General features: G+C 58.0%; 1 protein-coding gene across 4 annotated transcripts; it reads right to left on the bottom strand.

Moving 5' to 3' along the window:
• Positions 1-6782: 6782 nt before the first annotated feature.
• Positions 6783-20707, bottom strand: LDB1 (LIM domain binding 1). 4 transcript variants are annotated; one of them, XM_055119102.1, is made up of 11 exons: positions 20126-20707; positions 12644-12746; positions 12478-12522; positions 12306-12381; positions 12108-12210; positions 11382-11554; positions 10782-10904; positions 9867-9950; positions 9651-9774; positions 9307-9449; positions 6783-8575 (listed from the first exon to the last, which is right to left on the bottom strand). In XM_055119102.1, exons 1-11 carry the CDS (start codon positions 20148-20150, stop codon positions 8345-8347), a joined length of 1230 nt encoding a protein of 409 aa, XP_054975077.1. In that variant the 5' UTR covers positions 20151-20707; the 3' UTR covers positions 6783-8344. The 4 variants fall into 4 exon arrangements, with proteins under 4 accessions (XP_054975077.1, XP_004616381.1, XP_054975079.1 ...); XM_004616324.2 differs by having other exon boundaries at positions 9301-9449; positions 20126-20701; XM_055119104.1 differs by lacking the exon at positions 20126-20707 and adding an exon at positions 19203-19210 and having other exon boundaries at positions 9301-9449.
• Positions 20708-21130: the final 423 nt, after the last annotated feature.

The following is a 21130-nucleotide window of genomic DNA, read 5'->3' as shown; positions in this document are numbered from 1 at the left end:
TCTTATTTATTCATTTATTTTGGTTTTGGGGCCACACCTGGTGATGCTCAGGAGTTACTCCTGGCAGGGAATGACATGGGATGTCAGGGATAGAACCTGGGTCGGCCACATGCATGGCAAAGGACCCACCTACTATACTATCACTCAGCCCCTCTTTTAGTTTTATTTCTTTTTTCCCCGCTTTTTGGGTCACACCTGGCGATGCACAGTGGTCACTCCTGACTCTGTACTTAGGAATTACCCCTAGCGGTGCTCAGGGGGCCATACAGGATGTTGGGAATCAAACCGGGGCGGCTGCGTGCAAGGCAAACGCCCTACCCGCTGTGCTATTGCTCCAGCCCCCTATTTTCTTATTTTTAGGCCACACCTGGTGATCCTCAGGGGATCACCTGATTCTGTGCTCAGGGATCACACATGGTGGAGCTCAGGGAACAATATGGGATGTGAGGGATCTAACCTGGGTCGGCTGCATGCAAGGCAAGTGCCCTACCTGCTGTTCTTTCTCTTCAGCACCATACTAAAATTATTTAAAACAGATCTACCAGGGGCTGGAGCAACAGCACAGCGGGTAGGGTGTTTGCCTTGCATGCAGCCGACCTGGGTTCGATTCCCAGCATCCCATATGGTCCCCTGAGCACCGCCAGGGGTAATTCCTGAGTGCATAAGCCAGGAATAACCCCTGTGCATCACCGGGTGTGACCCCACCCAAAAAAATAACCAAAAAACAAAAAACAGGGGCTGGAGAGATAGCACAGCGGGTAGGGCATTTGCCTTGCACGCGGCCGACCCGGGTTCAAATCCCAGCATCCTATATGGTTCCCTGAGCACGGCCAGGGGTAATTCCTGAGTGCAAAGCCAGGAGTAACCCCTGTGCATCACCAGGTGTGACCCAAAAAGCAAAAAAAAAAAAAAAAAAAAAAAAAACAGATCTACCAGGCCGAGGATATAGTTCAGTGGTAGGGCACTGGCCTTAAAGATACAAGGCTCAGGGTTCAATATCTGATATTGCAAACAAAATTTTAAATGGTGGCGCAGCGGGGGGGTGGGGTGGCGCTCTCCGTGATAATATAGGATTTAAAGTATAAAGCGCTTTCCTTGCACGCAGTCAACCTGGGTTCTATCCTTGGCACTGCTATGGCCTCTGAGCATGAGCATGCCAGGAGTGATATCTGAGTAGTCAGGAATAAGCCTGAGCACTGACAGGTGTTGCCACCAAACACACACACACACACACACACACACACACACACACACACACACACACACGGTGGGAGGGTGGAGTGGAAGTGTTAGTACAGTGAACAGGGTGTTTGCTTTGCCTATGGCCAACCTGGGTTCAAACCCTGACACTCCCATGTGGTCCCTGAGCCTGCCTAGAAATATTCCTGAGTGCAGAGCCATGGCACCACCAGATGTGGCCCAAACACGAATAAAAAAACAATAAAAGGGGCCAGAGTGGGGATAGTATAGTGAGTAGGACGTTTGCCTTGCACACAGACAACCCAGGTTCGATCCCCAATATCCCATGTGGATCCCAGCACTGCCAGGAGTAATTCATGAGCACAGAGCCAGGAATAACTCCTGCGTATCCCTGGGTATGAACCAAAAATTAAAAAAAAAAAAAGAAGTTAAAGCACTTGCCTTAAATGCTGGTTCTGTCCTCAGGATTGCATATGGTTCCCTGAGCACCACCAGGAATGATCCCTGAAATTCCCTGAAATGAGGAGGCAGAAATAATCCCTGAGCACTGCTGGTACCCAAAATAATAAAATTAAATTAAAAACCTGTAGAGGCTGGTACCCTGGATTCTGTGCCTGACACTACAGGGTACCCCCAAAACCCTGCAGTCATCCCTAAGCACTGAGCCAGGAGAAACAGCAAACCAACCTTGACAAAATAATCACTGTATCACCATCATCCCATTATTCATCAATTTACTCAATCGGGTGCCAGTAACATCTCCATTTGTCCCAACCCTGAGATTTTAGCAGCCTCTCCTTACTCACTTTTCCTAATGATTGGAGACCTGTTATTGTTACTGTATTTGCATATCAAATATGCCACAGAAAGCTTGCCAGGCAGGATACTCTCAGTAGCTTGCCAGGCTCTCCAGAGGCATAATAATAATAATAATAATAATAATAATAAGGGCTGGAACAATAGTACAGCGGGTAGGACATTTGCCTTGGATGTGGCCAACCCAGGTTCGATTCCCAGCATCCCATATGGTCCTCTGAACACTGCCAGGGGTGATTCTTGAGTGCAGAGCCAGGAGTAACCCCTGTACATTTCCAGGTGTGACCCAAAAAGAAAAAAAAATAATTTAAATGTTTAGATAAACAAAGCTAAGACAAATATATTAAAAGAAAAACGTGGGGGCAGAGCAATAGTACAGCAGGTGGGGTATTTGCCTTGCATGCAGCTGACCTGGGTTCAATTTCTGGCACCTCATATTGTCCCCCAAACAAGAAGCCGGAGCAATAGTAGAGTGAGTAAGGCGCTTGCCTTGCACACAGCTGACCAGAGTTTAATCGCCAGCATTCTATATGTTCCCTAAAAGCACTCCAGGAATAATTCCTGAGTGAAGAGCCAGGAGAAAACCAAGCATCACCAGGTGTGCCCCTCCCCCCCACCCCTACTGGTCAAAAGAAAAGTAAATAAGAAAAACCAAAAAACTGATGCTGAGACCTTGGGAGAGGGATGGGGTGAGATGAGCCAGAGTTAGATTTCTGTTATTGCCAAGGTCCTACCTCTCATGGGTTTTGGTTTTCTGGGGTTATGCTTTAGTTGCCCCTGGGTGACACCTGGCGCTACTGCTCTCAAAGGTATGAGCTGCTGGGTCAGTGCTCAGGCCTGGACATGCAGTGCTTCCGGGGCCCAGTGGTACTGAGGGCCGCTAGGTTGCTGGGGGCCAACAGAGCTACAACTGGTAATACTTGGTTGGGAGCTTGTGTTGTTGGGATCAAAGACAGGGCCTCAAGCATGCAAGGCATGGGTTTCAGTTTTTTGCATCATTTCCTGGTTTTGTAGATAGAGACTGTTTGTTTTTATAGGGCTTTTTGGTTTCGTTTTTTCGTTTTCTTTTTCAGGTGAGCAGAGTACGTTTTGGTTCACATCCTGTGGTGCTCAAGGGCTATTCCTGGTACTACACTCAGTGGTGCTTAGAGAACTGTATGTGGTGCCAGGGATTGATCTGGGGTTGGCTGCCTGCAAGGCAAGTGTCTTAACTCCTGTACTTCTCTTTGACTCAGGTTCTTATATGGAAGCAAAGTAAATGAATATGTGCCATGTCTGAAACAGCCATGAATGTCTGGACAGAGTTATGGTTAACTCTGTGCTCCTGAGAATTTGCATGCCTCCCCAGGCAGCTTTGTTTGAGGGGTGATGGTGAAAGAGTCTTGTCCCCTCACCTTCTCAGAGGCCAGCAACTGCTCCAGGTTCTCTGCCTAGAGAGGTGAGCTGGTAACAGAGACAGTTGGTAACATAAAGGGGCCAGAAAGATGGCTCAAAGGTCTGGGGCACACACTTTGCACTAGGGAGCTCCAGGTTTGATCCCCAGATCACAGCTGGATGTGGAAAACAGAAATAAAGAAGGGTACAACTGGTGGGGCTGGAGCAATAGCACAGCGGGTAGGGCATTTGCCTTGCACGAGGCCGACCCGGGTTCGATTCCCAGCATCCCATATGGTCCCCTGAGCACCGCCAGGGGTGATTCCTGAGTGCAGAGTCAGGAGTAACTCCTGTGCATTGCTGGGTGTGACCCAAAAAGAAAAAAAAAAAGAAGGGTACAACTGGAGCCAAAGAAGTAGTATAGCAGCTAAGGCACTTGCCTTGCCCTCATCCACCCATGTTCAATCCCACCTAGTAGGGTCCCCCAAGCTGGCAGGAATGGTCCCTGAGCACAGAGCCAGGAGTGAGCCCAAGGCACAGCCAAGTGTAGACCGCAAACCAAAACCAAACCAACAAACAAAAATGTAGCATACAGGAGCTGGAGTGATAGTACAGCGGGTAGGGCATTTACCTTGCACGCGGCTGATCCGGGTTCCATTCCCAGCATCCCATAAGGTCCCCTGAGCACCGCCAGGAGTAATTCCTGAGTGCAAAGCCAGGAGTAACCCCTGAGCATCGCCAGGTGTGACCCAAAAAGAAAAAAAAAAATGTAGCATACAGCAGGTTAGAGAGCACTGCAGCCTGAGCACACGCTCTGCATGCAGGAGGCCCCAGTTCTGTCCTCAGCACCGCATGCTTCTGTGACGCTCCCTGGGGAGCAACACCTGGACACAGAGCTGGGAGAAGACCCTGAGCACCATGTGGATGTAATGCCTAAATTAATGCCTACATGCAGTGCCGGCAATGAGAGGGCCTGGCAGGAAAGGGAGGAAGGCAGGTTTCGTAAGCCTGAGAAGGGCCGGGAATCCGTTAGGAAATGGCCCCAGTCAGGTTCCAGTGAGAGGCTCCAAACCCATTCATCTTCCCCCACTCCAACGCCTAAGGTGGGGTGCAGTCTCCCACCCATTTCCTGTTTCACTTTATCAAAACCCTCAGGCGCGGGGTGGGGGGCGGGGAGAGCTGCGAGGTGGGTCCTGAGAGAATGCAACTGCGGCTACAGTGCTTGTAAACGCTCAGGGTACTGGGGAGCCTGGACTTGCAGTGGCGGAACCAGCAACTGACATTCTGCGAGTGGGCTGCTGATGCGAATCTTCTTTTGACGAGTTCTCTTCCTTCCAGCCTGCTCCAGAACCAAGCCTCAGGCCTGTCCCTCACTGCCTTGCCCTTCCCGCCTTGATCCAGGCTCCTGTCCCGATTGTGTGGGAACAGGACAGAGGGTCTGGAGGACAGCTTAGGGCTCTCCATTTTACGGAAGGGGCTGGTCACCAGACAACCCGGAGCTGCTTAGGCTGGGCTCCAGTCTTTTGGGAGAAAGGTAGAGGTGAGGCTGGTGTAGACTGAGATAGGGAGCACGGGGAAAGTACGGGGACCAGGCTGAGAGCGCCCAGGGCCTCTGCAGTGGCCCCTGGCTGCGGCTCAGAGTTGAGCTAAACAAGCTCCTCTAGACCATAGTCGGATCCTCATCTATGCCTGGAAACAGCATGAGGGCCTTGAAGGGCCATTTTCTTCCCTTGCCCCGGCAGATCCCCCAGACCCAGGCGTTCCCTCGAGGGGCTGCTGAGACAAATAGGGTGGGGCCAGATAGGGGGCTCCAGAGGAAGTTGCCAGCCACTGTGTTTCCTGAATTCAACGAATAGATTCCCCATTCTCTCTGGCCCTCCCTCTTCCCCTAAGCAGGAGCTCAGACTCGGCCATTTACCTCTCCTCTAACTCCAGCCTCCACCTCCCCCTCACACACACCTAGCCTCAGCCTCAGACACACACACACACACACACACACACACACACAGCATTCTCAGGATGTGTGCCAGCAAAGGCCCAATGCAGTTACACACACACACACACACACACTCAGCATTCTCAGGATGTGCGCCAGCAAAGGCCAAATGCAGTTCCACAACCGCTATCCCGCACCAGCCACGTCCAACACAACTGCAAGGCCACATCGTATGCACTCCACAACACAGCCACATACATCTACCTCCGCCTCCCCACATGAAGCCAGCAGTCATGTCTTCCCTGCTGTGTAGAGCACCGCACCCCAGACCGGAGGGACCTGGCACCGGTGTGCCCACACTCCCACCGGCACAGCAGGCACGTGCTCATACAGTGGCGAGTTCAGCTCCTCCCCCGCTGCTCACAGGCCTGCTAGCACTCGCTCAAGCAAAAAGGTCAGAGGTAGGGCCAGGGCTAGAGGTCAGTGGCAAAGTACGTGCCTTGCATATATGATGCCCCGCGTCAGGCCTGCAAAGAAGAATGTGTAAGTGCACGTGTGCTGGTGTGTGCGTGTAATGGGTGTCTGCGCGCGCTCCGGCCCAGGGAGCTGTGAGAATCCGAGCGGGAGGGGCCTGTCTCCTGCTTTCTTCTTGCAGCTGGGGCTGGTTAGGGAGGGAGGCTGCCCGACCAGATGCAGACAGTGAGAAAATGGTTCAAGGCCCCGGCCTGGAATGGAGTGAAACTAAGCAGCACATACCTGGGGGCAGAGGGGGTGGTCAGGGGCCAACAGCCCCACCGTGTTCACAGGTTCAGGCCGCCCCTTCTCAATGGTGCTTATATCCTGCCCCTTCTCCCTCACAGATGGCAAAGAGCCTCATGTTTCGGTGTTTGGGGCCACACCTGGCAGTGTTTAGGGCTGTTAAACTGGGTGTCACTCCCAGCACGCCTTTGGAGGCTGGGAGACGCCAGGCATCAAACTCGGGCCTTCCAAACGCTAGGCAAATCCTTGAGCCTTCTGAGCTATGTCCAGGCCCCCTGCTTACCACGCTAGTCCTCAGGACACCGAGGAGGGCCACCTGTCTGGCACCCTGTGAGTTTGCAGTAAGGGGCTGGGGAAAGTCACTTTTCTGCTTTTATTTTGGGATTGCGGGGAGGGGGGAGGGGTGCTACTCCTGGCTGTTACGGAAACCGACCGTGAGGGCATAAGGGCATGGGGATCAAATCAGGGTCGGGTCCGCTTCGTGCCAGGCAAATGCATTAACATTTGTACAACCTCGCTAGCCCTGGGCAGGTCAGTTTTTGAGGGAAATGGGGTCCAGTGTGTTGAGAAACAAGGTGAAAGGAAAAGGGGAGCTCAATCCAGATATTCCTCCCGACAGGTCTTAGGGACTTTGCAGGAAGCAGGAGGGAGGTCATTTTTATTGAGTCATTTATTAGGCACTAATGACCAATCGGGACACTCTCAAACCAAAAAGTCTCTTTATTGATTGGTACCATACATGACTCAAATGGCACCCCCCCCGCCAAAAAAAAAAAAGAAAAAGAAAAAAAGAAAAAGAAAAAAAAAGGCATTACAATTGGGGCGGGCCATTCATCTTCCCACCCCTTCCCTCAACTCCTGGCACACCCCCCCTCCAGCCATGGCAGCTGGAGTGGTGGTACAGGGGTGGGGGTAGGGGGAGGAAATCCCAGATTCCGGAAGGAAAGGGGGAGAGAGGTGGCATGATCGCTTCTGAACTGGCCACAGTAAAAGGCAGCAAAGCCGCAGTGCAGGGCCCAGACTCCCTGGATCCTGCTGTGGCCGGGCCTGGGCCCCCACAAGTCCGGCTGGGAAATGGGGATCCCGACAGCCCCTCCCTTCCTGGAGAAAGGCAGGGAGGGAATATTGGGACGTGAAGACTAATTCAGTTGGAGGGCGGGGCAGGGACGGAGACCTCTGGCTCCCTGGTGGGCTGAGAGCTGGGGCACCCCGGTGGGCCTCTCAGTGGTGGGGGAGGGCAGGGAGGGCCTCGATGGGCAGCTGGACTAACTGGAGCCGGGCACGGAGGGAGGACGGGTCCCTCCCCAGCCCACGGCTGACTGACTGGGACAACACAGGAAACAGGGCTGGGGGCCCCTTCCCAGCTTCTGCCCTCCGGGACAGCTGCTGTCGTGAAGGGTACACACCGCGGGGGGGAGGGGAACAGGAGGTGGGCCAGAGTCCTGGAAGGAGGGGGGGACAGATACAATGGCAGGGGGCTGTCACAAGGCAAGGCTGGCAAAGGCCCCCACCCCATGGCCTATCACAGTCACCCCGGAGGAAGAGATGGCTAAGCGTCTCCCTGGTCTGAAGCTCTCAAACCCTATCAAATGGGGTGCCCACACCCTGTCCCCGTGCTCCACTCCATCTGGCCCCCCGGCCCCTGACCATCTGCCAGGAGTAGGGAGGTAGCTGGACTTTTAATAAGGGGTACAGGGGCTACATGAGTGACTTTTTTTTTTAAACTTACATTTTTAATAATATTATTTTTTTTAAAAAGGGGGGCTGGGATAGGTGACAGATGGGAGGAACCCAGGACGTTGCCCCTCTACTACCACCCACCTAGGGAAGGGTTGGGGTAGGGGCACCCGACCAGGCCCCAGACCTTTCAGTCCTGAGGGCTGTGGGTAGACAACCCCAGGCTTATGAGGGGTGGAGTCAGGAGAAGGAGAACCCAGGATCTGGGGTGAGGATGGAGGCAAATGCCCTGGGGGGGTGGGGCGGGGTGGGACATTTCTAGAGGCCCAGGGTCCACAGAGGCATCCACGTGAGAACCCCCTTCCCCCAAAAGGCTCTGCAGAGGCCAGGCCCAGCCCAGGGCCCATGGAGGGAGCAAATCCTGCCCCCTTGGCCCCGGCGAGTCCAGTTCCTCCCTGAAGCTGGTGGGTGGAGGCTGCCCACTTCAGGCGGACGCTCAGTCTCGTCTTTCCGTCTTCTGCTCCCCGGGGCTTCGAGGGGTGGGGCAGGCAGGCAGAGCGCCGGGCGGCCGCGGTGAGGCCTTCACTGGGAGGCCTGGGACGTGGGGTTCTCCGATTTGCTTTCCTGGCTGGACGGGGGCTTGCTGTTCCAGGGGCTGTTGGCGCCCAGGGCGGGGGAGTTGTTAAAGCTGTCCTCGTCGTCGATGCCGTTGGCCGCGTCAAACTGGGTGTTCTCCAGCCGGGTGATGAGCCTCTCGTCCTCGTCCCCGAACTCCCCGCCCATCAGGGTGGGCTCCCCCACCACCATCACATCCTGAGAGTGGCGGAGGTCCCCAAACATAATCGGGGCAGGGGCTCGCCCGGCCCAGGGCGGCAGATACCCCAGAGCCCCAGTCCCCACCCGAGGAAGCTCAACACCCCCACCCGCTCCTTTAGACCCAAACGGAAAAAAAAAAAAATCCCCACTCCTCCGACACCCTATACGCCCCGGATTCCTTCCCACTAGAGGACTGCACAGCGTCACAACTGCCAACCCATGTCCGCTAGACTCAGGAAGAGAGGTCAATCAAGTCCCCTAGCTGCCTCATCCACCTCCCCCCAATTCAATGCATTCCTGAACTGCAGTCCGGATGGGAGGAGAGGACAGGTGACGTGTGCGCATGTGCGTGCATCTGCATTCTAAGACCCTCACGTCAAGTCTGGGTCAGTGAGTGTATCTGATGGTCTGAGAGGTCCGTTATGTGTCCTGTACGTTCACGTCCTCGTGGCTGTCACTGTCACGTCAGGTCCTACGTTGCTATGTCTGAGTGTGTGTATTCACCACTCTGCATGCGACTGACAAGGGCTCTCAGCAGTGACGGCCAGCATCAGCCCAGGCTAGCAGAGGACGCTGGGACAAACATTTTGTTTCTTTCTTTCTTTCTTTCTTTTTTTGTTTTGGCTCTAATGCCTGCTAGTGCGTTCAGGCTGGGACAGGGTCAAGGGTCAGGGGTCAGCAGTGGGGCAGCCCAGAAGAGAGAAGAAAGCCGAGATGCTTACAGGTACCTGGCTGGAGAGGGCGAAGGTGCTGGCTGGGCTTTTCTTCTTGCTGTTGCTGTTGTTGGTGTTGCCACCCCCCGAGCTCATGGTGCTGCCCCCTGACATCTTCCGTTTCCGCCGTTTGCTGGGTTGCTGGCGTGCAGGCTCCGCTGCCCAGGTAAGGGAAACTTAGGCGGGGCGGGGTCCCATGCTCCCCCGCATGCTGACGCCTAAGGAGCCTAAGCCTAGCCGGACCCCTCCTACCCTGCAGACCGGGGCGTGAGGAAGAAGCTGCACAGCCGCTGGCCCTGGGCACGGCAGGGCAGGGCAGGGGAGGGGAGGGGAGGGGAGGGGAGGTGTGGGGAACTCACCGGGGGGCGCAACCATGCGCTGCCACTTCTGGAAAAGGCAGGTCTTGAGGCAGTCACGGGGGCTGAGGCTGTAGGTCTTGTGGCGGGACATGAGCTCCTGCATGGGCTCGAGTATCACACAGAGCTGGGGGCAGACACAGGGCGGGGTGGCGAGTCAGGAGAGAGGTATGGAGCTGACACCAGCCGAACGGGCTAGAACTGGGGTACCAGACTCACTCGGAGGTAGTTGAGAGTGGAATTGGACAGCCCACACCGGGTAATGTTTTTGGAAAGTTGATCCAACATCTGGGGGTCCTGGGCCTAGAGGGAGAAATATAAAAATACCAATGTCTGGGTGCATCTGCTCCCCTGCCTACCATCCGAGAATTGAGACCGTCCTTAGGAGAGACGCTTTGGTTATTAGACCCATTTTCCAGATGGTGAAACTAATCCCATCTTGAAAAGATGGTACAGCGGGTAGGGTGATTGTGTTGCACAATGTCCACCCTGGTTTGATTCCCCAGCTCCCCATATGGGTCCTTGAGCCCGCCAGGAGTGATTCCTGAGCACAAAGCCAAGAGTTACCCCTGAGCAATGTGGAGTGTGGCCCAAAAACAAAACAACAAACCAAACAAACAAACAAAAAAAGGAAACTAATCCTAAGGTCTCAGTCAAAAAAGGTTTTACGAGGGCCAAAGCAATAGTACAGTGTGTGGGGGGGGGCATTCGTTCGCCTTGCATGTGGCTGGCCCGGGTTTGATTTCTGACATCCTATATGATCCCCCAAGCACTGCCAGGAGTAACCCCTGAGCATTGCAGGGTGTGACCCGAAAAGACAGGAAAAGATAAGTTTTACTGGCTAGAGAGATGGTACGAGGGTCGGGCACTTGCCCTGCATATGACTGACATGGTTCAAATCCCTGATGTCACACATGGTCCCCTAAGCACCACCGGAGATTACTTCCGGTTTTGTTGTTGCTGTTATTTCCTGTTTGTTATGGGGCCACAGTCAGTGCTGTTCAGGGCTTACTCCTGGCAGGGCTCACAGTCTGAGCACAGAGCCAGGGACAGCCCCTGAGCCCTGCTGGGCATGGCCCCAGCCCCCGGCCTCGAAAGAAGCGTTTCACCTTGTGTCTTGGTTCTAACACTTACATGCATGGCAAGGATGCTTCGGGGGATGAGCTCTCGGTGCTGCCGGATGCTGAAGTGCCATGTCTTTATCCGCATCATGTCGTCAAACATGAACTCCAGGTACAACCGGCCCTCTACACACACCTGGAGACAAGCTCATCGTGACTCTGCTCCCCTCGCCACAGCCCCCCAAACATGCCGCCGACAATTCTTTTACCTGCTCACCACCATCCCTCGCCAACTCCCACCACCCACAGAGGTCTGGGAGTCTGACGGACAGATCATCCCCTCATATACTGCCACATCCCTGGGACACACATGTCATACGAACATGCCCTTCCAAGGCCCCTTCCTCTGCGTACCCCCCCCCCCAGACATGCTTAACAGACCCTTCTCTTCTTCCCTGGACTATGAACTATGCCTGTAAGCTCTATGAATATGCAGGTGTGCCCCAGTGCCCAGGAAACTATGCCCACAAACTTGCTCAGTGTCAAACCCTGCTGCAGCCTGGTGCCCCGCCCTTTTCTAGCCCTCCCACTTCCTATTTGGCTCCCAAGTACAACAGGCAGGGACGTGTGGGGAGCTGGCTCCCGTGCCCCCACCTCGAGCTGGGCTGCTGACCTGGGTGAACATGGGTTTGCCGTGCTGGGTCACCATGCTGCCCTGGTCACAGTCGAGGGACACAAAGTTGCTGTGGAATGCCTCCTTGGGGTGCTTAAGTACGTAGTACAGCTCCGTAGCACCTCCCTCAAAGATGCTTCGGAAGTAGCGTGGAATCAGGGTCCGTCCAATGGCTGCAGAGATGGACAAACTCTTCAGAAAGAAAGGCTTCACGGGACCAGAGCACTAGCACAGCAGGGAGGATGTTTGCCTTGCACACAGCCAACCTGGGCTCAACCCCCCAGCGTTCCATCTAGTCCCCCAGCACCACCAGGAATAACTCCTGATGGCAGAGCCAAGAGTAATCCCTGAGCACCACCGGGTATGGGCCCCCATGCCCACCCTCACCCCCCAAAATGAAAGCCTTCAGAAGAAGCCAGGTAGATGTCATGCCCTCGAGACAGATTCCCAGGGACAAACACCCAGGCTCCATCCTTGTAAAAGGTCACAGGAGGGGCCGGGTGAGAGTACAGCAGGTAGGGCATTTGCCTTGCCTGTGGCCGACCTGGGTTTGATCCCCGGCATCCTATATGGTTCCCCTAGCACCGCCAGTAGTAATTCCTGAGTGCAGAGCCAGGAGAGGAGTAAGCCCTGAACATAGCTGGGTGTGACCCTCCCCCCCAAAAAAAAGGTCACAGGAGACATAGCCTCCCAGCACAACTGGCAGGAACTCCGGAAGTCACTCACTGTATCTCTTTGGTCCATCCTCCAAGCAGAAAGTGATGGTTAACATGGCGTCATCCTCGAAGAACTCCGTTGTGAAAGCATCCCACCAGAGATTGTCACATTCCTAGAGAGCACAGAGAGAGCTGTGAGTGCAGCAGGCTTCCCACAGGGGTGCCCCAGAGGGGCCCCCTGCCTCCCAGCCCCTGGCCCCTGGCCCACCTCTGTCCAGTTTTGAAGCCGCTTATTAAGCTCGAATATCCTGTAGTCGGTTTGGTTGCCGTACGGTGTATGCCTCCTGAGGGGAGTGAGGAAGGGGGGGTCAGGAGGAGCAGCTCCCTGGATGGAGAAAGCAGCTCCGCGCCCCCCCACCCCTGTTCGGGGCCCCACTCACCCAATCCCAGGCTCCAGGTATGCAGGCGGGTACATGGGAGTCGGGCTGCGGAAGAGAGGAGACTATGAGAATGGGGGTCGGGGGACCGGGATCACCCACAGGGCTCACCCCTTCTTTGCTAGACAGAGTCCCAGCCAGAGAAAGGAGGTGAAAGGACCGGACTCACCCCACATCCCGATCCAGCATGGTGCCGGGATGGAAGGGGGGGAAGGCGTTGCCGTTCGGGGGCTCCTTCGGCGAGTACAGCTTGAATGACTTTGAGGAACAACCTAGGAAGGAGAAGAAGGGGTTGTCGGAGGCCCTCCTGGGCACTCACCTGCTGGCCAGCTAGACTGTGGCCAGGCTCCACTGCTCTGGGAGCCAGGGAAGGCAGCCACTCTGCTCCACGGCCGCTCCCCTGAAGCCAGGGGTATGCGGGCCCTAACTCATGCCTACCACCCCATGTCATCTGTGCCCGAGCCCTGGCAGAAGAGGAACTGCGACGAGACAGCAACACCAGAGAGCAGGTCTCCAAAGAGCAGAATCTAATTTCTACAGACGACCTTTCCCTCGACGTCGTTCTGTTCCCCGTCACAATCCTGGCAGGTTGCAGGACCAACTCCTAAGGTCCCTCTGGCCTCGCCAAGGCCACTGGCTCAGCACCTGGCTTAGCAGGGCCGGGAGCTGACCCCAGCCTTCCGATTCTCGTTCCTGTACTATTTCCACCCCTCAACTGCCCTCTGGAGACCAGGGCCGGGGGAGTAGAGGGGAACTCTCTCTGCCAACTCCCTGCCCCTCCTCCACCTCAGGGTCTCAGGAGGGCAGGGGATAGAAAGATAAGGGGGGGTAGGTGCCGCCCACCAGATAACCAGTTGGGCCTTTGGCCTCCCCCAGCAACGGCTATTCCCTTATCAGACCAGCCCCCTCCCCACCCCTGCCATGGGTCTCACTGTCTTCAGAACAGGACTTTGGGCTGAACCTCTGTCTTCTGAGACCAGCAGCAGGGGACGGAGGCACTGTGCAAAAGCCCAGAACCCGGGGGGCTCGGCCTAAGCGGTACCTAGTCAGGAGTGAGTATCTGGTCCGGGACACCAGGACCCCGGACCCAAAGAAACCCAACATATCAGAGGAGTGCGGGATGAGCCAGGAACCTTCACAATTCTCTTTTCCCCCTTCCTAACGGAGGGGAAACTGAGGCACGAGGGCTCCCATGGCGCTGACCTCGGTCCTATTGACCTACCCAGAGATGCCCCCAACCTGGACTCCTCTCAGAAGAGTAGCTAACCTGAGGCCCCCTCCCCAATTTAAACACAAGATCTATCTTGTTCCTTGGGGGGAAGAGAGACAAAGGAAGACCCCGTGCCAACAAGTGTCATTTAATTCTCTCCCCAGGGCCCCCCTCCTCACAATATGGGCAAAAGGAGGGTCCCAGAGGGGCCTCCACCACCCAGTCCCTAAAGGTGCCACGAGTCGGAGCCTGTGTGTGCCCGCACACGCGTGTGCCTCATCCTGCCCAGCAGGCTTCCACCCCCAGCTCGCCCCAACATGCCTAGCCAGGGCCGGAACCCAGCAGCCCCAGGCAGGATCGGGGTGCCCGCAACAGGCCCTCTCCCCACGCTGGGGCGCTCCCAGGCCACGTGTGCACATGCCCCCAGCCCCGGAGACACTGCCTCACCTGCCAGGCTCGGCTCAGCCAGGAGACGTCCCGCCCGGGGTCTCCCCACTTCCCAGACGGGCCAACTGAGGCACACAGAGGCCAGCGCTCACACAGCCCATCAGAAGCCTGGTCTGAGGGGCAAGTCCGGAGGACCCGGATGACCCTCGCTCTGCAACAAGGCCGGCTTTCCCGCAAAGCTTCGGCGTCCCCCTGTTTCAGGGAGACCCAGGACCTCGGCGTTCCCTCCGCTTTTGAAAAAAAAGTTTCGGAGCTTCCATTTCTCTGGAGCACGGCCGAGGAGCTCAAGCCCAAAGCGCTGGGGTCTTCCCCACGTCTCCGGTGACCGGGCACTGGAGCAGACACTCCCGCAGCCCGGCGCCGGGCTCAGGAGTGAGAAGAGAATGGGAGGGGACACCACCCCGACCATCTGTCCCTGTGGCTGCCTGTCCCCAGCAACAGGGGTAGAGAGCAAGGTGGGGGTGGGAGGGGTGATGGGGCTGTGTCACCCAGCCTGGGCGGCAGGCAGAACCCCCCCCCCCAGCTGGAGTCCTCAGCAAGAGGGAAGAGAGAAGGATCCAGAACTAGAAAGTTTCTCAGGATGGACTCCATGTCCTGGGCTGGAGGGGGGGCACCCCAAGCTGCGCATTTCCATAGCGACCAGCCGGACCAGAGGGCAAGCCCCCTCCCTTTGGGGGCTGATCACAGGTCAACACGCTGGGGCGCGCTGGCCTCGGAGTTGGGGACACCTCGGGGAGTCCAGCCTACCGGGCCCGGTCCAGCCTGAGACCCTTCCACCCGACCCCAACAGAATCGCAGGGTGCCCAGACTTACCTGGGAGAACTGAGGGGGCCAGAAGAGGTGCGGGGAGCTGCTGGGAGCCCCCGGGGACCCTGGCAAGGGTGAGGGTGGCGGGGAGGCCAACTTCAGCAGCTCATGTCCCGAGTGGGACAGGCAGGCCCGGCTGGGAGCTCCACTCAGCCGGCCACACAAAGACTCACACGCACGGCCTGGGCCTGCCCGGAGGCGGCCACAGCCCCGGGGGAAAGTTACAATAGCCACTGGGCCAGGGGCCGGGGGCCGGGGGGCCGGCCTGGGGGGCGGGGGGCCGCGGGGAGTCCGGAGCCTTCTTTGTTTGCTAGGTTTCCCTCAACAATGGCTGCTCTGCTCTTTCCTCTCTCCTCCTCCTCCTCCCCGGCTCTCCCCGCCGCCGCCTCTGCCTCCAAGCAGCCCGCCCGCCCTCCCCAGGCCCCCGGGCCCCAGTGCCAGACACTAGCAGCGGCAGGGCCCGGCCCTCACACTCACTCGCACCCGCGCGCGCACGCACACGCGCGCGCACACACACACTCACACACACACACACACTCACACACACAGACACACAGCGCCCGCCGGCTCCCTGCCTTCCCTGCCTTCCCTGCCTTTCTCTCTCCCTTCCTCCCAGCTCTCTCCCAGCCTCACGCAGAATGAGGCCCCAGGGCGGGCGGAGGGTGGAGCTGCCCCCACCGGCCCCGCCCCCTCCCTGCAAGGCAAGAGGAAGAGGGAGCGAGAGGGAGGGAGTGAGGCAGGCAGACAGGGAGGGCAGGCGAGAAAAACAAAAGAGAGACAAGAGACCGGGAGAGACCGGGGATGGAGCGGCGGGGACGGCACGGGTGGGGCGTGCAGGAGGCCCAAGAGGCCTCTGGGACCGGCCATGGGATGCCGCCCCCCGGCCCCCAGCTCTCCACATAGGTGCTCGATGTTGGTGCTCGGGTGAGCTGAAGAGCCCAAGCCGGAGCGGGGATGGACGCTGGGTGCACGCCTCAGACTTCCAGCATCTTCACTCCCCTTCCCAAACCCACCAACCCCCAGCCCTCGGTTCTCTCCTGCCATCTCCTCTGGGGTGGAGGGCCAGTCTGGGCCGCCACCCTGGGCTCAGTCCCAGGGGAAATCCCCGAGCAGCTGGAGGCAGGCTGCAGGGGGTTATTTATGACCGAGACACACTCCGACTTCAGCCTGTAAACACGAGTGGGAGGGGGACACTCCGGCTCCCCACCCCAGCGGAATTCCAAGCCCAGACTCAGAGAGGCCTGAGCAGAAAGCCCCTCACCCACCAACGCTGGAGTAGCACGTGGAGGGGGGGACTTCGGGCACCCCAGGCCAGCCCACGGTCCCCCAAGGAGGCATGCGGCTGTAGGATACACACCCCAGGAAGAGAAGTGTGAAGGTGTTTGACTTCCAGAGCCTACCTGGACAGAGAGGAAAGTGTCCAGGGGAGGAGGCTGGGACCTCCCACCTGGCTGCATTTTAAGTCTCTGCTCCCTAAGCCATACCCTACAACCATCTTCACACACAACCCCACAAGAGGGCTTCTGAAGACACACCCAGTGCGGGGGGACGACGGGCATCCTCCACTCACATCGCAGAAATCAGCACCTGTACACACTTGAACCTGTATAACCCCAATCCCCAGATAACCCCCAACCCAGAACACACACATGGGCACAGTCTGTACTAGACCCTCACTTCCACTCACAGGGACCTGAGCCACCCATCCATGCCTCCCACAAAACATACCCCCTGATCCCCTGAGCCCATGACAAATATATACAAACACACGCACCGATCATTCATTATTACCCAGACATTCCCCCCTAAACCACCTTCCGGGAAACCTGTACGCCAGTCTCCAATTCTCCATCAGTCTGGTCACATGATACACCCCGGCTTTCACAAATGCATCCACACTGATGACATTCAACGAGCAATGTGCTGCCTACACCAGGCCTTGAAACAACATGAACCCCAAATTTACAGCCAACTCTGGACTAACCACACACACACACACACACACACACACACTCTCTCTCTCTCTCTCTCTCTCTCTCTCTCTCTCTCTCTCTCTCTCTCTCTCTCTTTCTCTCACTCCTGCCCATTGTTTTGGGTCTTTAAACTTTGTATTCATAGGCAAGGGAGGAAGAGATCCCTGGTCCTCTTTACAGGGTCAAATATCCTAACTTAAACCACAGAGGCAGGAGAGCCTGAGGCTGGAACCCTACTGGGGCAAGCAACACCCTGGGCCCACCTCCCACTCCCCTCGAGCCAGGTCTAGCCTCTATCCCCTTCCAGCAACCAACGGCCAACAGTGACTCAGGAGGGGACTGGTGTGTGCTCTGGCTCTTACACTTAGCTCAGAACCCCTGACCCAGTTGGTCTCTTCAAATTTGGGCAGGGAGGGTCCCTAACTACTAAGAAGTATTAAAACTCTGGTTGAAAGATTAAAAATCTTTCAAGGCGGGTTGACTCCAAGTTCCCCTTCCCTAGAAAGGCCGCTCCTCTACTTAATCCCCCCCACTGCACAGGGGCAGAAGAGGTCCTGCTAAAGAGCAGGTCTGAATTAGAAGGCCCTAAAATTAGGGAGCAGGGAGGGGAGTGAGCAGGGAGCATTAAAGAATGACCAAGGGGATGGGGGAGAGAAGGGCCAGTCTAGAAGGGGGAGCAGCCAGGGTCCGTCCACAGGATAAGGTACCAGCACTGCCCCCTGCCTGGGCCCCTGGGGCTCCCTGACCCAGGCCTCCAGTGTGCCTGCCCCCCTTCCTTTGTCTGTGCCCGGCCTCCCGTTGGCCTGGCGCTCTGCCATCCTCCTCTCCTGGCTCCCAGCCGCCACCACTTCTGCCTCCTCCCCTCCCCCTACTCCTCCTGGCCTTAACCCTTCTGAGCCACAGGCTGCCCCAGACAGGCTCTGGGCCCCTCTGCGACCTGCCCGGGTGATGCTCTTAGCAGATATTCTTCTCTCAGCTCCTGACCAAGGCCCCAGAAGCACCCCCAGCACAAGGGCACGCGGGGAGCCGAGGGCGTGTGTCTGCGTGTATCTTGTGGGGCTTCCTTCCGCATGTGCATGTGTGTGGGTCTGCGTGTGCTCTGGCTTCCCTCAGTCACATGTGTGGGGCATGTGCTGTCTCTGCCGGGTTGGGGGAGGAGGAGGAGCCCGGAGACAGCAGAGCACAAAGGAGAGACTCAGACAGGCAGCAGGCGGGCGGCCTGCCAGGCGCCTCAGGCCCCCACCCCAGGGCTGCTCAAGGTTGGGGGGGTGTGTATGTGTGTGCAGGATCTCTGGGCCTGGAGTAGACATGCGGCCAGGATGCCCTTGGGTTCGACTAAGCTCCCAGGCCCTCCAGCAAACCTTTCCTCCGGCGAGGCCTGCCATTCCCCACCCAGGACACTTCCGAGCCCTCCCCACGTGGTTCTCCTTGAAGTCTAACCTCCATCCATTCTCTGTGGCATCAAGCCACAATTTCCTGACATTCAGAAAAGAGACTCTGAGCCTTCTCTCGCCCTCTCGCCCCTCGTGCAGAGGGCAGACTCACAAAAGGAACACGCCTTTGGTTTTCTGGAGTTCTCCACCCCACCCCAACTCACCCCAGCTCTATCATACCTGGGCCCAGGACCTCTTCCTATCCCCAGAGCGACTGGGAGGGAAACGCTTTCCCTTCTCTCACGGGACTCAGGCTCTCCTTCTAACCTGACCGCCCCTTCTCACCCACCTCCAACGCCTCAGCAACTAAGAATCAAATCTTAACTCACAGCCCTGGGGCTTGTCCGGAGCCTCAGTTATCCTGCTGCTCTTGTTGGTGGTGGAGGACCACGGCAGTAGGACTGGCTTAGAGCAAGGGGCAACCGGAACAGAGTACCCAACATGGGGCAATCATGAGAGAACACGAACACACACACACACACACACACACACACACACACACACACCCCTGGTAGGAGGGAGGAAGGGACCAGGCAGTATTCCAGTTTGGCAAGCTCTTCCCCTCCTCCTCATCCCAACCCCTTGCAACAGCACCCAGAGGTTCCCACACCCAGGTATTACGGGATCCTTGGGATCCGCGGACTCTCCTGGGGAGACTCTCCAGTGCCCCTGAAATATGGGCCTCGGCAGGCACCTGAGGTGTATGCCTAGCCCAGTCTACTAGCGCTGACCTGGTCACATGACTTTCAAGGAAACCTCCCTTGGGAATTTTGGGTGGGACTGGGGGAGGGGACAGTCCCAGTGTTAAGTGTGGGGCTCCTAAAGAATGGGCCGCCTGGAGGGGCAAAGGGTCCGAACCAGGACAGGCACAGGGACTCCCAAGATACTGCACTGCAGCCTGGTGGGGAGAGACTTTCTGGGCACTGGGAGTGAGTTGGAGGCCTCAGAAGCCATTTCTCCAGTCACAGTGCTCTGCTCTCTATGCCCTCCTGGACAGAGCCTCCCTACCCGCCAGGAGAGAAGTGTCCCTGCCGGTACCGTCCAGTGCTACTGTGTTTGGGGGCGCAGGTATTTGAGCCCTCAAGTCCTCTCCCAAGTTCTTGCCTTGGGTCAAGCTTGACTCACCAACCACTTTATTTCCCAGCCTGCTTGGAGCTGCCACATTCCCCCTCCCACGGAGGAGGAGATGCCAGACCCAAGGGCCCAATTATCTGCACCCCCCTAGGGTACCTCCTGTCCCTCAGGAGGGCCAACCTTCCCTGGCAACAGGCAGGAAAATTTGGAGGGGGGCAAGAAGGGCCCCAATAGTCCCTCCTCCCCGAAACACGGTCCAAGGAACTGCCTGGAGGGGGGTGTCACTGGAGAGGTAAGAGGGAGACAGCGGCAGAGAAGAGGGGGTGGGGGGGGCAACAGAAACGAGCCAATCACAACTCTATGATGACCTGAGGGGGGGGTCAAAAGTCCAGAGTCACTTCTGATTGGTTAACACCCTGGAATTCTGGGAATTTCAGCCCCCCCTATCCAATTAGCCTCCCCCCAAGCACTCCCCCCACATACACATACATAAACTACCCCTCCCCGCCACCCCTCCCAGGTCTCCGGGTTGTTGCGCATTTACCCCATGGGGTGAACCCTCCCCCTCCACGCCCGGGGCCTCGAACACCCCTGATCGCCCCCCCCATCTCCGCCCGGTCCTAGACGCCCCCACCCCAGCCCCCCTGCAAGTTCTCGCCCAGCCAGGGGTGCGAGATCTGCAGGGAGGGGTCGCGCGCCCCACTCACCAGGACAGGCACAGCCCACTGACATCTTCACATCGCCCGCCGCCGGGGGCCCAGCCGAGTCACGGTGCCCGCCCCGCGCGGGGACAGGCCGGGCATGAGCCGCCGCCGCCGCCCGCGGCCCCCACTGCCCTCGGCGCCGGCCCGGCCCGGCCCGGCCTCGGCCCGGTGCGCACGGCCCCCGGCTGCAGCGAGCGGCCTGTCAGGCGCCGAGCAGACAGGAAGGAAGCGGGGCAGGAAGGCGAGCGGCCTGCGCGTGTGCGCGCGCGGGGGTGCGTCCCCGGAGTGTGTGTCCGCGTGTGCGCGTGTGCGTGTCCGTGCGCTCCCGCCGCCGCGCGCCCCCGCCCGCGCCCCCGCTCGCCGGGCCCCGCCGGGCTGGGCCGGCCTTTATTAATATGCTAATTGCCGGCGAGTGGGAGGGGAGAGCCGTGTCAAAGTGACCTGGGCGAGCGCGCCGCGGCCCGAGACGTGCGTGCGGCGGCCGCCGGGGCGCGGCGTGCCTGTGACGCAGCTCTCAAAAAAAGGGGAAGGAGGCAGAGACCCCGGGGAGGGCGGGCGCGGGGAGGGCTCGGTGGCCGTCCTCCGGGTGCCGCCGAGCGGGGAGCGGCGAGCAGCCGGAGCGGGAGCCCCGACTGGGGGGAGGCGGAGCCAGTGCGGGCTGCGAGGTGTAGCTCTCCACCCCCGGCCGCGCTCCGGGAGAGAAAGGAACGGCCGGCTCCCCCCCCCGCTCCCCTCCCCCTCTCTGCCGAGACCCCCAGGCTTATTCCGGAGGCCCCGTGTGAGGCGCCCGCACCCCGACTTGGGTGGGAGAAACTGCGCCGGCCTCATTTGGCTAGCTAGCAACCTCTCTGCTCACCCCCACCCTACATCACCCACTCCTCCCCGTGCTTGCTAAACCAGTGGGACTAGAGCTAAAAGGGTTAATTAAGTGGGGTCCCCGCCCTCCCCCGCCTAAGGGGCTGGGATCTGCGATTTGCTGGGTGGGGAGGAGGGCGGCGAAGGGGACCG

The sequence above is a fragment of the Sorex araneus genome, chromosome 11 (assembly GCF_027595985.1).
Source record: "Sorex araneus isolate mSorAra2 chromosome 11, mSorAra2.pri, whole genome shotgun sequence".
In the NCBI taxonomy this organism is placed as follows: domain Eukaryota; kingdom Metazoa; phylum Chordata; class Mammalia; order Eulipotyphla; family Soricidae; genus Sorex; species Sorex araneus.
This window is presented reverse-complemented; position numbering and strand designations above follow the sequence as displayed.

Excerpts from the sequence above, each read along its gene's own strand:
- LDB1 (XM_004616324.2), bottom strand. The coding sequence starts at position 20,150 with ATGTCAGTGGGCTGTGCCTGTCCTG. Across the intron at positions 9,775-9,866 it reads CCACTCTCAACTACCTCCGA|CTCTGTGTGATACTCGAGCC; the intron begins GTGAGTCTGGTA and ends GTCTGCCCCCAG. Across the intron at positions 8,576-9,300 it reads CCCTCTCCAGCCAGGTACCT|GATGTGATGGTGGTGGGGGA; the intron begins GTAAGCATCTCG and ends CGCCACTCTCAG.